The following is a 14,377-nucleotide window of genomic DNA, read 5'->3' as shown; positions in this document are numbered from 1 at the left end:
GAAAATTATTTCTGAATTTTTATAAATAAGAATTTTAAAACTATAAATAAGAATATATAGATGGGAAAAAAAATGAAGGGTTGAGATGGCATGGAGATAGTAAAAGCATACTGTGTGATGAGCTGGCGGTGTATGCTCCATTTGCGAATGAATATTCCTTTTTTGCGGCTTCCAGGTGGCATACAGCTGTATATGCCAATCAAATAGTAAATTACCTAAATGCCCATACCCACCATTATTCATAGCAATAGACAAAGCGCATCGTTTTATACCAGTCAAGCCCCATTTCACTATTCCCCACAATAAAATGCCTTGCGTCAAACTCAAAATTACCATCTTACCATTTGGTTTATTTTTTATACACACATTTAAATAAAAAAATATTTTAAAAATAAATTAGTATTATTTATAATTTTAAACGAAAGGTTGAAATTGATAGTCTGACGTGGAAATTGTGAAAATTTAAATTAAATTTGTAAATAAATCTAATTTTTTTTTAATATATATTAAGGATATTGTTGAGATATGGGGATAAAAGTGCTTTTCCAGAAGTGATTATTAAAATATTTAATTAAGCTGTATGGAAAGAGAGGGGAATTACCCTTTTACCAACTTCAACGGTCACTAGATTAGTCAGAAATACAAATAAAATACAAGGAGTCAAAGAGTTGACTAAAGGACAAAGTCGTCATTATGTGTCCCAAAGGAGAACACTAGCTGTTGTGAGATCACCATCAGCTTGAGGGTGTGTCTGTAATTTAGTGTGATATACCAAAACCAGAGAGGCAAAATGAAAGCAAAACCACATAGCTGGGTTTTTTATTGTGTTTTTGAGGCTGTGGCTCAGTGGTTGGTGTCCCATTTTTGCTGCATTGTCGGGAACTGAGTCATGGGTGAGTCAAGTGACTCTGTTTCTATTGATATTGAGATGATTCCACTAGGAGGAAAGGTGAGAAACTTGGGTTGATATCAGCATACCTAACAAAAAACCATTCATTTTTTTTTTTGAGTTTTTTTTTTTTTTTTGAATGCAGTTTATGTGTGTGTATAGTTGTGTGAGTTTGTGGGTCGTTTTGTTTATGGGTTTGTTCTTTGGTTGATGGAATCTTGCAGGAATGTGTGGTGAAGACAAGCAAAGGTTCAATATCTGTTTTTGTTTGTGGGGATCAGGAAAAGCCTGCTTTGATAACATACCCAGATGTTGCTCTCAATTGTATGCCTCATTTCTTGTTTATGTTTTGCAAATTGGTGCTTATTTGCCTGTTTTTGGAGATAGTTTTGGTGGGTTCTTGTGGTTTAATCCATATATGTTGACAATGAATGTATATTTCTTTTTTTTTTGTTATTTTTCTTTTAAATTTCAGAAAAATGCTCATTTATGTGTGGTTGAAGATGGTTTTAATAGGTTTTGTGCTTCAATTCCACTATGTTGAAAATGAATGTTTTTTTGTATATCTGGTTGTTTTGTTTTCAAAAATTTATGATAGTCAATGCTTTCTTTTAGATATTTTTTTTATTGGACTGTTTAGTTTTAGTCCAAGAAGTTGAAAAGGAACGGTGGGTGTTTTTTGCTTTCAGAAATTGATGTGCTAATTTATGTTTTTGTGGGTGTTGAGCGATAGTGTTTTAGTCCAAATGAGCATGTCTTAATATCTGGGTATCTTTTTGCTTCTGGGATTTTACAGACATGTCTTGTTTTCAAGGGCTCTTCTTTTGCCCAGATGCAGCTTCTTTGCTGCTTCATAACTTCTGCATTTACCACATTGATGCTCCTGGACATGAGGTCAGTACTGCTATTGCATTTTTCTTTATGCTCTGGAATCTGGAGTGTTGTTTATTTGTATATTCATTGCTCATTGGTGTTTCTTTGGCGATTCTAATGGATTCTGTCTCCCTTTGTTTAAGAGTTCTTGTAGTTGGGAGCTGACGTGATTTCCTCAGATGTACCCTTGCTCAGTGTTGATGACCTTGCTGACCAGGTCGCAGAAGTGCTTGATTTCTTTGGGTATTTAAATGATTTCTTTACTTGTTTGGTTTACCATCCATTTTGTCATGAGGAAACCTTAGAAAAGAAAAGACAAGACAATTAAATTATTTTCTAATATACTACAATTGATTGCACACAAACAGGTGATCCCATATGATTCTCTTATTTCTTGTGATGTGAATGGTGACTAATTGTTACTTGTGAGATGGATTATCTTTTGCTTTAAGATGATCTTAGGATATATCTAGAGAAAAGTGAACTCATTGCACTGTGGTTGTGTGAGATTGTGAATCTTTTATTTTCTTTCTTGGATGTAAGGCGGAGAAGCTTCATTCTACTCACGTGGGATTGCCATTTTGAGCCACGTGCATTTTTTTCAATTTGGGATTGTGTTGAAGAGAAGTTCTCTAAGAGGCGTGCTTTCTAGAAGAGATAATATCTCTCTTAAGGATTGCACAAAGAGGCAATTAAATTCTCTTCTTCTATATTACAATTGATTGCTCGCAAACAGGTGATCCCATATGATTCTCCTATTTCTTATGATGTGAATGGAGACTAGTTGTTACTTGTGAGATGGATTATCTTTTGCTTTAAGACAATCCTAGGATATATCTAGAGAAAAGTGTACTAATAGTAGCAGGGTTGTGAAGATTGTGCTTCTAGTTTCTTTCTTGGGTGTAAGGTGGAGAGGCTTTATTCTACTCATGTGGGATTGCCATTTCAAGCCACGTGTAATTTTTTCAATTTGGGATTATGTTGAAGAGAAGTTCTCTAAGAGGCATGCTTGCTAGAAGAGATAATATCTCTCTCAAGGATTGCACGAAGAGACAATTAAATTCTTATCTTATATATTACAATTGATTGCACCCAAATAGGTGATCCCATATGATTCTCTTATTTCTTATGATGTGAATGGTGACTAGTTGTTACTTGTGAGATGGATTATCTTTTGCTTTAAGACGATCTTAGGATATATCAAGAGAAAAGTGAACTCATCGTAGCGAGGTTGTGTGAGATTGTGAGTCGTTTAGTTTCTTTCTTGGGTGTAAGGTGGGGAGGCTTCATTCTACTTATGTGGGATTGCAATTTTGAGCCACATGTGATTTTTTCAATTTGGGATTATGTTGAAGAGAAGTCCTCTAAGAGGCTTGCTTGCTAGAAGAGATAATCTCTCTCTCAAGGAAGACTTATGCAAATTTAGAGCTCCCTAGACTGATAGAGATTTTCAGGAGGGTAAAGGGGAGTGAGGGTTGGATTTGATCTCTAAAGATGAATTGCCTAGTCAATTTTTAAGTAGTTTGGTTAGGAAAAGGATAAGGAGGGTTAGGTATTGTATCTTGGGTCTCAACAAAACCTTACTTGGAAAGTGGTTTTAGAGATTTAGAGGGATTTCCAGGAGGTGGGAGGTGGGTTGGGTTTGATCTCTAAAGAAGAAATGATTTGGTTAGAAAAAGAATATGGGGTTTAGATACCATAGCTCTATTCTCAACCTATTGTTATTTGGACAGTGGTCTTTGGAGGTTCCCATTGGAGAAAGAAAATCTCCAAAGAAGAAAACTTCAAGTGGTAAACAGCTTCGTTAGAAAAGGATATGAGGTTTAGGTATCATTTGAAAGGAAGGATGGAGGCTTATGGAGTCCACCCTGTGGGCTGATGGGTCACCCTTCTAGGCATACATAAGTACTACTGTGGGAGATGGAAGTTGTACTAACTGCGTGCAACTTGAGTGTAAGAGCAATCAATATGTTTGTCTTTTTCCAGCTTTGTTGGGGGTAGCTTCTCTCAAGAATGCTTGAGTGGCTAATCTTGGGGTTGTGCCAGAGGAGGTCAGGACCATTGGTCTTTGGATAAATTTCCATAATTGGATGCTTCGGCTGGTTCATGATTTTTCTTGGTTCATTCAACTGGTGGCTTGGATGGTGGGTTGCTTGGACAATGCAGTATGAAGGTGAGTGAAGAAGGTAACTTTTTTCTGTCAGATCATGTCATTAGTTTTTTGAGCCCCAAGCATGTTTGATTATTTTCCTGCTAATGAGGCTTAGATCTATTTGACTCTAACAAAAGTTAGCATCTTTGCTTGGAGGTGGTATGGAAGAATATTCTTAATATGAATGCTCATGAAAAGAAGACAATCTTTTTACCTGTTTGTTAAATGTTGGGATGTCAGAAACACATTAACATTTTAGAGTTTACTTTTCTAATTTGGTCCACAAAGATTTGTTTAGCATCAAATAAATATTCTTTATAGGAACAAAAATCTATTCGACACGTTTTCTGCACGTGTCTCTTAGTCTTGCCTTATACAGTTCTGTGCCACCCATTAAATATAAATCCCTTGTCCACAAACTGATTTGGTGTGTTTTATTATGACCATTTCATGACATATAACTTTTAACCCTAATTGGTTTTTGGATTAGGGACAAGAGTCCCACTTCTGCTACAGAAGAAGAGGCCTGCCCTTCTCAGACTCACCTCTAAGGGTTAAGCTTGAAGCTCCAAGGAGCCCAACAACTTCAGTGGTACATTGACCTATTCAAAGAGCCGCTAACCCCCAAATTTGTTTTATAAGAGGTTTTGCTGAATTGTTGTCTTTATCCCTATAGGAAAGTCCACATTGGTTTTGGGTTCTTGCATTGATGTTCTGCAGTGACTCCACAAGCAATCGAAAACATTTAGCGTTTTACAACCAGTATAAAATATTAAAAAAGCTATGAATACACTACGGTGAAGGAGGCCTAAATGCTATCAAACTAGTTAAGTAAATGTCTGAACTCAGCCCACTCTCAGTTGGATATCTAAAATAATTTTAAGAAAATGATGCTACCTTATGGATAAATTTTGTTAATTAGATGTCTCAAACTTGGTCTCCTTTCAATTGGGTGAAAAGAAGAGGATGATAGTGATAGCTTGGAGTAGACCTTCTGATTTACTTCTTTGAAAACTTATAGTAAATAACTGTTCTTAATCCTTGAAAATAGATATTCTTAATTCTTTTCTATTGGTGTAGTCAAATACTCTTAAATTAGACAAATCGTTTCACTCCTGAATACTTGCTGATCACCTTTTCTACCTCTGACTACCACTGTCACATTGGTATAAATGATGGTGGAAATAGCAGCTTCCCCTAAGTTAATTGTAATAGAAAAGGAAAATAGAGTTTTATTTGGTAAAAGATCATTTTCTCTGCTGATAGGATCTGCAAAATATGCGATGTAAAGAATGTGTGATAAAGGCTGATAATGGCAGCATTTGAAAGTGAATTTGATCCTTACAAAAGAGAGTTTTTTTGCATGTGGGGATTTGGGAAAAGATCTTAATGCTGGATCCACTGAGAAGAAGAGGAAAGGCCTCTAGCAAGCTGGTGTTGCTCGTGTAGAAACAATGAGGAATCAATTAAGTGCATCCTCATTTATTGTGGTATTATAGGAAGTTTATGGTAGCTGGTTTTTGCACTTTCTGGAGCCTTATGGATTCTGCCAAGGTTGGTTAAAGAGGTTTTATCGAGGTGCCATGGGAGTTTCATAAGGATGAAAAGGAAGTAAAATGGAGAATGACCTATTTGGTTAGAGCAGAATTATAGGACCTTTGATTAGATGGAACAATCAGTTCAAATTTTGAAGATGTTTTGTTTAACTTCATTGATTATATTGTGTTTGTGTTTGTGTTTGTGCGGCAGAGGTGCCACCACCAATCCCACATCTGCACACTGACATACACACACATACTCTCTGGCTATTTGAAAAAACTTGCTAGCATTTGAAAGCTGCTAGCTGACATTAAAATGACATTATATTTTCTTACCCACAATTGCATTAATCACTGCATGTGCTGTATGTGCCTGACTATCCTTGTAAGTCACCACCTGCTTTTACCATTCAGGTGTCTATTCTACCCTTCTAATCCTGGTCTAGGTTAACTAACAATGTACTTCAAGCAATTTACGCACATGGTTTTTGAGCAAATGACAAGGTTAACTAACCATTTGAAAGCTGCAACATTAAATAAAAGTCGCAATCTGTTTCCTCCACACATGTATTACTCATCGTGTACGTCATCTATGTGCTCAGCAATGACCATGATGTCACCACCCTTTTATAAATGCAACTGTTATGGTCAATCTACTAACCTTGGTGCTCAGCAAATGACAAGGTTAACTAACCCTATGTGCTCAGAAAATGACCAGGTTAACTAACCATATGAAAGCTGCGACATTAAATAAAAATCACCCTTTTATGAATTATGGTGCAACTGTTATGGATAATCTACTAACCATATAATTCAAGCCATCTTAAGTTCATGGCTTTTTTACTAACCAAAAAAGGCTTCATTTATCATCAAATAATTTTTTTTTTTTTAAGTAATGAAAATGTGCTTGAAACTTTGCATATATCTTTTATCCTTGATGTGTACAGTTAAGTGGCATTTGGGGGTACAAAAATCTAAAAGCCACCTATCATTAATGAGGGTTTAAGATAGAACATTCCTTGTCCGAATTCTTTGATAGCTTTATTTTGTTCCAAACTCATCTTGTATGCAAAAAATCAGTCCCTGTCCAGCCCACCTTGTTTATGAGTTGAAATTTTTGAAATTGAAACAATGGCAATAGATCTGTCAACGCTCAAAGATGGTAGGAGTATTATTAGGGTTTGAGAAGAGAGAAAAATGGTCATGAAGGAGCGGGCTTGTTTGGCTATAGATATGGAGAAGCTAGTTAGAAAGTAGAGAAAAAGGATTGTGATACACCTAAGTCATGGTTGTTGTCTCATAGCTCTCTTGCCACCAAAAGCCCTCTGTCCCTCCTCAAAGACAACTAAGGAATGGAGCCCTTGCTCAACCTCAAAGATAAACCAAACAAAGTTTGATAACTTAATATCCATCTTCAGATCTTTATAGTGAATAGAGACAATAAAGACAAACATATGAGCAAGGGGGATTTAAGAGAACAAAACTATTTATTGCATTAATTACTGCATAAATCAGGAAACCATAAATTTATTTCTATCTTGGGTGGAAGGGGCTGGCATACCTTTGCCCAAACCCATCCTAGGCATGTTATGTCAAGGCTTATCATTGTTCACCATACACTAGGTACATTCCTTTAATTTATACCGAAAATCTACTCCTTGAATAGGTGTTTGACTTGGTATTATTATCATCATCTTTAGTGTATTATATAGCAAAAAAAGCATAGCCTATGAATATTATTTGCCTTGCTTCAAAGTTTTGTTAAGGATAGGAATTGTCATCCTTGAAATAATTTTCATATACAATTTTCTGTTTTATTTTATTTGGAATTTGTTCTAGCTCTAATTAATGATCTTCTGAATCAGATTGAAAGAGGTTTTATGCTTGGGTGTTACAGCTGGTGCTTACATCCTTACACTTTTTGCAGTGAGTTAGCAAAATTCAGCTGTAATTTTTGTTGCTTTGATGTATTCTGGCTTTAAGTAGTGTAATGTATCTCTCTTCTTGGCAGATGAAATATAAAGAGCGTGTACTTGGGTTAATTCTCGTTTCCCCTGTTTGCAAAGCACCTTCATGGACTGAATGGCTTTACAATAAGGTTTGATCTCGATCACTAAGTCAACTCAATTTGTGAGAAAGTGAAAATAGTATGGAACCCACTATGGATGCTAATCAGAAAATCTGCAACCAACTCAATGTAGGCACAGATAGGTGTTTAGTCTCCAAACGAATATTGATATGGCAACCTGCTAAAAACTGAACGGCAATGCACTATATGGGTACTGCATGGTTATGAAATTGATACACTAAAAGGGCAAAGGATGTCCTTGTTATGCCGTGTGTTGGTATCACTCCATGGTATTGAAGTCAATGGCTGCATTTACTATCTAGTCTGAACTTTGTTCATCAGTAAACACTATTTTTTATGTGAACTGAGAGGGTAAAAGGCTATCGATGTTGCAAATGGTTCCAAATAAAATGGCTCTTTAAGAAGCTTACCATCAACCCTAATCTAAATTGCAATACCCATGGTGGATTGGGTTTCCAACCTGTTACACTAGTCCTTCCAAAAAGGGAGAAAAAGCATATCTTTGTGTGACAGTTTGAGTTGTTTCCCCAAATTTATCTGATCTCTCTCTCTCTCTCCAGGTATTATTAAACCTGTTGTACTTTTATGGCATGTGTGGTGTACTGAAGGAATGTCTTCTCCAGCGATACTTCAGTAAGGTACTTCATACTACCTTAGCTCTCATATTCTTCTCTGATTTTGGTAGAAATTATATTCTTAACTTGCTCTTACAGGAACTCAGGTGTGGTCTGCATGGGGCAGAATCAGATATAATACAATCTTGCCGAAGGGTAAGAATTCTCATGCACAACAGTGATATGCCTGTTTATCTTTCTTGTTTGGGAAAAATAGAACTGGTGTAAAATTGAGCATTAATGTAATGTAGAGTACTCACCGGACAATTAGTCTGTTTTGTGTGAGGGTGTGTCTGTGTTTTGTTTTTTTGCTTAGGAGTGGGGAAGTGGAGGTTCTTTTGTTCCAGTCATTTGGTTAGAGGCATGGGGGGTGTGGAGTTCAATTAACAAATTTAATGCTTCAACATGTAGGCCTTTCCATCATGGTGTATTTACAACATGTTTACTGTTAATCTGTTAAAGCAATGTTTGATTTATAGGTAGAAGGGGGGGGCAACCCTCTAATTTTCTGTTGAGTCTTTGCTGATTTGAAGTTACATATACAGCTTGGACCATGTTTTGATCCTATGTATTGTGTCTGCAGCTACTGGATGAGAGGCAGAGTTTGAATGTCATGCGTTTTCTTCAAGCAATTAATGAGTAAATCCTTGCACCTTTCTCTAAATACATGCTTATAACTTTGTCATATTTCCTTTTAATTTTTCTGTGTCTGCTTCCTTGTGAAGTTCAATAGTGACACGGACTAATGTTGCAGATAGAAAACTGTAGAGGACCGATGAATTTTGTCGTAGTCTGTTTTTGTGTGTGTGTGTGTGTGTGTGTGTGTGTTTGTTGGATAAATAAGCAAAAAGTATATATTGATAACTTCAAAAAACTACACCCTAAGGTAGATAGGTAGTATAAATACATTGGAAAACAAAAGGCATAACCTGGAGGAGAGATAACATGGAAAAAGTACTCCCCCTCCCTCAGCCAGATCCTTCCCAATCTACAAAATCGATTGAAGGCATTGATATTTCTTCCATATACATCCTAACCCATGATGACAAGAAGGAGCTCTTCAACAATTAAACTGGCTGCTCCACATTTTTTACTACTCTTCATTTTCTTTCTTCCCAAATTGTCCAAAAAAAAAAAATGCAAAAAGAGGGATGACTTTCCAGACCTTCTTGTGCTTTCCTTAAACAAAAAGGTCTTTTGGCTTGTGATATGCTACCTTTCAGCCTTCAGTTGCATGCTTCCTACAGGTAATTTTTTGAAATATGACAAAAAAAAGTCCTTAGTCTATGATAAGCTGGACACACCCATTGCATGCAAAGCTTTTCAACTGCCTGGTCTGACTTCCCAAGACCCTGACTTAAATCTATGGAAGTTGCCTACATTTAAGTCATATCTGACAAAGTCAATGGAACAATTATATCTTTCCATGTCAATATCTAGAGGATCCATACTTCTCAGGGATACCATTTAGAGAAAATATAAGTAAATAATCTCAATTCGGTTTTTCTTTTAATAATGATAGAGCATCTGAAAATGTTTCAAAGATAGTGTTTAATTCAATGGTTGATAAATGTATTAGAAATAGTTGAATAATAGTGTGCAGGTTGATGGTTAATTAGGAGTCTTGGATAGGTGGGATTATGTGTGAAATGTTTCTACTAGGGTTAAAAGGTTCACTTGAAGTCTAAAAAAAGTACCGTGAAAAAACTTGGGAGTTGAAATTCTTTGATTTGTTACCCTGATCTCAACCCCCTGGTCCTTTTTGTTTCTGTCCAAACCTAATGCATGTGAAATGTTTTTTCACTCAGGGAGTTGAAATTTTAAGGTGCAATTTTTTTTTCAATTTTCGCAATCCCATATTCTCTAATATTGGAGAAAAAGGAGATTTTCACTTACCTATGAAAAGGGGGCTCTTCATTTATACAGGTAGCATTACTTCTAAGAGGATGGGTTTCAATTTTGGTGATTCAGCATACTCAATAAAATAAAGAGTATAGATGTCTAACTTGCAACAGAATGAATAAAACTTTTAGTCAGCAGGGGTGCAGAAGAATCAGGCCATCAATTAATTACAAAGTGTGTTTGCAGGAGGCAAGACCTCACTGAGAGCTTGAAGAGGCTGCAGTGCAAGACGCTTATATTTGTTGGTGAAAGTAGTCCATTCCATGCTGAATCTGTGCACATGAGTGCCAAAATGGACAGAAAAAGCAGTGTTCTCGTTGAGGTAGGATGCTTTCTAGGTTGTTGCTTCACTTATTCTCAATTCTATTGTTCTCATGGATAACACATGCTGCCTCTTAGAATAATCTAGCTTTTTACTATGCTAATGAAAGCTACATAAATAGTTCACAACTGTCATTTCTGTTTGTCTGAAAAAAGGTTTTATACTAAGATTCATGGACAACAAAAACAAAACAAACATGGAATCTTACGGCATGTAGAAGTCTCTTCTCATCGAGGTGGGAGCTTTCCTTGAGCTCTCCCTTTATTGCATGTTTGGTTTAGAATGGTGACAAAGAAAGGAGAAGGACCAGAGATTGAGGGCCACCTTTATGAGCTTTCCATGAGCTCTCCCTTTTTGTATACATGCTTGGTACATTTGCATTTCCACGGCTAGGTTCAATACCTAAAGCAATAGTCAAGTGAAAAGTATAGGAATTACTAATAGAACTATCGTGGCAATAAGAAGCTGCCCTCTTACACAAACTTAAAAAATTAACCAGGGAAATTTTTTGTTGTGTTCTTTTTCCTTTCTGGCTTGAATTATAACCTGCATTGAAGTACCATAGATTAAGATGTGATCAATTTGTGTAACAGATTCAGGCATGTGGCTCACTAGTGACAGAAGAACATCCATATGCCATGCTAATTCCCATTGAGCTGTTCTTAATGGGTTTCGGGTACTACAGGCAACTGCCTTTTGCATCATCCTCAAGTAATGGATCGAACCCCGCCAGTCCCTTGAGCCATTCCTGCATAGCACCAGAGCTCCTCTCCCCTGAGAGCCTAGGCATCAAGCTCAAACCCATCAAAACCAGGGCAACAATTGAAATTTGATGCAGAGATATAGGAATCAGTGTTAGAGCATGACTTCATTTAATCAAACACACCACTACTGATGTGGGAATCCACCAGCTTTGCACATAAGAAATGTAGCCATGTTGAAAGTGTATAATGTGTTTAGTGTAGCATATTCTTTTATTATGTCGTTGTGTGTTGATGGGGAAGAAAGAGTTGAGTGAATGAATTCTTTTTTTTCTTTTTTTGGGGGGGGCACATAGAAATAGAGAGGTTTAGATGGAGAGATAGGGAGAGGGGGTGGGGGTGTTGCTTCATTTGTAACAATTATAAATTTTGTACACATTACTCACTTCTTTGTAGTCTTAGATTTTCTGTAATCATACTCCAAAACCCCAGTCTTTTCAGTTTTCTCTCTCTGATAGTAAAAAATTTAAACTATTTAACTGACTGGATTTTGAATGTTATGGGCAAAGTGAAAACAAGTGTGTATGTGTCTGTTTGTCCTGAATATCTTTTATTAGAATTTACAAGTAGATTGGTTTTGATTTTGAACCTTCTTAGAAACTTCACTAGTGATTTGATTTTAGTTGTTGTCTTGAAGATACCAAATTTGAGTTGGATGATATGAAATTCCAAACAAATCATTCTAAGTTTTTTATGAGTTTTTCTAGGGTTGAAAGTTACTTTTTCAGTATTTATTGAAAAGATATCATCAATCTAGTAGTGTCATGTTTTTGTATCTGAATATCATTTATTTGTATTGTGAATGTCAACCTTAGTTTCATTTTATTGTACTTTAATCTTATTTATTTGTACTCTAGTATCGCTTGTTTCTAACATGTTTATAGTTCGATAAATATCCACTTGGTAGGTTAGAATTTTCCAAATTTTATATCTTTAATAATTTCTTTGTTTAAAAATATATGAATAAACTTTACATAATTAAAAATAAAATAAAATTGGGAAGAAAGTGAAAAATAAAATAAAATAAAGAAGAACTTAAAATGAGAAAGGTTTTATTATTATTATTGTTATTGTTATTATTAAAAAATCAATGAGATACATTTCTTGGATTAGGGAGCCCAATTTGTTGGATTAAAGAAATTAAATTTAGGGAATGGTAAATTAAGGGTGTGTTTGGAACCTTTTTATTCCAAATGCTTTTAATTGAAGTGCTTTTTATAGAAACATTTTTGGAAGAATCTTTTATTAAGTGTTCTCCAAAAGAGTACTATATGTAAATTTTTTAAAGTGATTTCTAAATTTTGTCAAATATCTAGAGGTCCGTTTGATCATGTTTTCTGATGTTTGCTTTTAAAATTTTTTTTTAAATTAAAGAACAAAAATAGTTTTTTTTTAGTATTTTATAAAAATAATGATGTTTGGCAAGTTGTTTTTAGTAATAATCTTTCAATTTTGATTTTGTAAAAACATTATAGATTCAATTTATACGATATTAATTAAATTTAATTCAAGTCTTATTAAAAATGAAAATAGTTTTATAATAAAAAAAAAATAACTAGTTTTCAGTAAAATATGAATAATAAGATGTTAAAATACCAATATATCCTTCAAATTTCTATATATTACCTTTTAAGGATATAAAATAGCGATAGACTAAAATACCCAATGACCTTTCACATAAGTTTTTTTGTCTTTATTGCACCACTATTCATGCAACCATAATAATTCTATTTTAACAATTTGAATTTTTAATTGTTTTAAATTTTTTTATTATAAATAATTGAAAATCAACATTATTTTCTATTTTAAATTATAAATAAAGAAAAATTATGTTCAAAAACTATTTTAAAAAATACTTTCTAAAAAATGGTAATATGATTTATATTTTTTATATTTTCTTTTTGAAAAAACATTTAATTAAAAAATAAAAACTATTTTTTAAAAATAAAAATTGAAAACCTTGTTTAGTACTATTTTTATATGAAAATAATAAAAAGCATTAAATTTCATTCATTGATTATCCATTTTTATTTTTTTCCATTAGTTATTTTAATAATATAAAAAAATATAGTATGTTTACAATTAAACAAAGAAATTGATCAATTATATGTTTTTTGTGGGACTATCTTTTACATGAAAAATAATTAAATAACTAAATTATATATATTTATTACTTTTTTTAATTTTATTTTCTTTATTTATTTTTTGTCTAATAGAAAATTTTAATGTATCCATAATTAACAAAGTAATAAATCAATTATGCACATTTTAATCTATTAAAATAAATTATTTTCTAATTTAAATAAATAAAATGAAATAAGTAAATAAATTTGGGGTTATTTCTATTTTTTAACATATCTTATATCAATATTTTTTATGGTTAAATAATTTTTTTATTTTTTATTTCTTTAATTCCAAAAATAAAATGAAATAAATAAATAAATTTAGTATTTTCCAACTGATCTTATATTCATATTTCTTATGGTTAAATAAATTTTTTATTCTTTTTTCTTTATTTCCAAAAATAAAAGGAAATAAATAAATAAACTTGGCTTAAATAATAGTTTTTAAGTAATTTTTTTGTCTTATTTTTAATTACATTTGCATTGAAAATAAAATAAAATAAAATAACGTTTTATTTGAGTCACTGTATAAGGTATTTACACTAAGTATACATGACAAATATAGTAATTGTACAAAGGTGTACAATACTATTATTTGTGAAGGATTTTAAGTAATTCTGAAAAACTTGTTTGTTTATTTCCCTTAACCGAGGATAAATGACATTCCTTACACACATTGGATAAGCATACACTCATCTCATGTACTTTATCTAACTTGTATATGGTCATTTGAATAGGTACCTCACTTATGATAATTGTAAAACAAAATTATATAACAATTTTTCTTCTTTTTTAAAACCAAACCAATGCAAACATGGTTAACCGACCTATTGTCAGATATTCATGAGATGGTGTATGAAATTTGAGTTATTATACAAAAGTATTACACTAACTGTACAAGACAAATTTACTAATTGTACAAGGGTGTACAAAACTACTTTTTGTTAAAGATTTCAAGTGATTTTGAAAAACTTTCCCATTTTTTTCCACTCAAATATTTTTTTTCCCCACTCAAATTCTCTCACTCAAGAATTGTTTCGAATTTTATTTTTAAATTTCATCATCAAATTTTTGTAATTGCATATTTTGTTTTTGTAGTTTTAGCAATGTTCTT

The 14,377-nt window shown here is 33.4% G+C and overlaps 1 protein-coding gene across 1 annotated transcript; it reads left to right on the top strand.

Annotated features, from left to right (window-relative positions):
- Positions 1–789: 789 nt before the first annotated feature.
- LOC117930954 (protein NDL2-like) lies at positions 790–11,623 on the top strand. The gene is made up of 11 exons (XM_034851770.1): positions 790–949; positions 1,114–1,213; positions 1,686–1,783; positions 1,917–2,005; positions 7,318–7,378; positions 7,464–7,550; positions 8,102–8,179; positions 8,255–8,311; positions 8,739–8,794; positions 10,244–10,379; positions 10,973–11,623. Exons 1-11 carry the CDS (start codon positions 890–892, stop codon positions 11,210–11,212), a joined length of 1,062 nt encoding a protein of 353 aa, XP_034707661.1. The 5' UTR covers positions 790–889; the 3' UTR covers positions 11,213–11,623.
- The last annotated feature ends 2,754 nt before the right edge of the window (positions 11,624–14,377 follow it).

This window comes from Vitis riparia, chromosome 14, assembly GCF_004353265.1.
Source record: "Vitis riparia cultivar Riparia Gloire de Montpellier isolate 1030 chromosome 14, EGFV_Vit.rip_1.0, whole genome shotgun sequence".
Lineage (NCBI taxonomy): Eukaryota > Viridiplantae > Streptophyta > Magnoliopsida > Vitales > Vitaceae > Vitis > Vitis riparia.
The sequence above is the reverse complement of the archived record's forward strand: the minus strand, read 5'-3'. Positions and strand labels throughout refer to the sequence as shown.

What these genes read in the sequence shown, in the direction of transcription:
- LOC117930954 (XM_034851770.1), top strand. Translation starts at nt 890, where the DNA reads ATGGGTGAGTCAAGTGACTCTGTTTCTATTGATATTGAGATGATTCCA. An exon ending in GAAGTGCTTGATTTCTTTGG is followed by an intron (nt 2,006 to 7,317) that starts GTATTTAAATGA and finishes CTTCTGAATCAG; the next exon opens with ATTGAAAGAGGTTTTATGCT. An exon ending in CTGAATGGCTTTACAATAAG is followed by an intron (nt 7,551 to 8,101) that starts GTTTGATCTCGA and finishes CTCTCTCTCCAG; the next exon opens with GTATTATTAAACCTGTTGTA.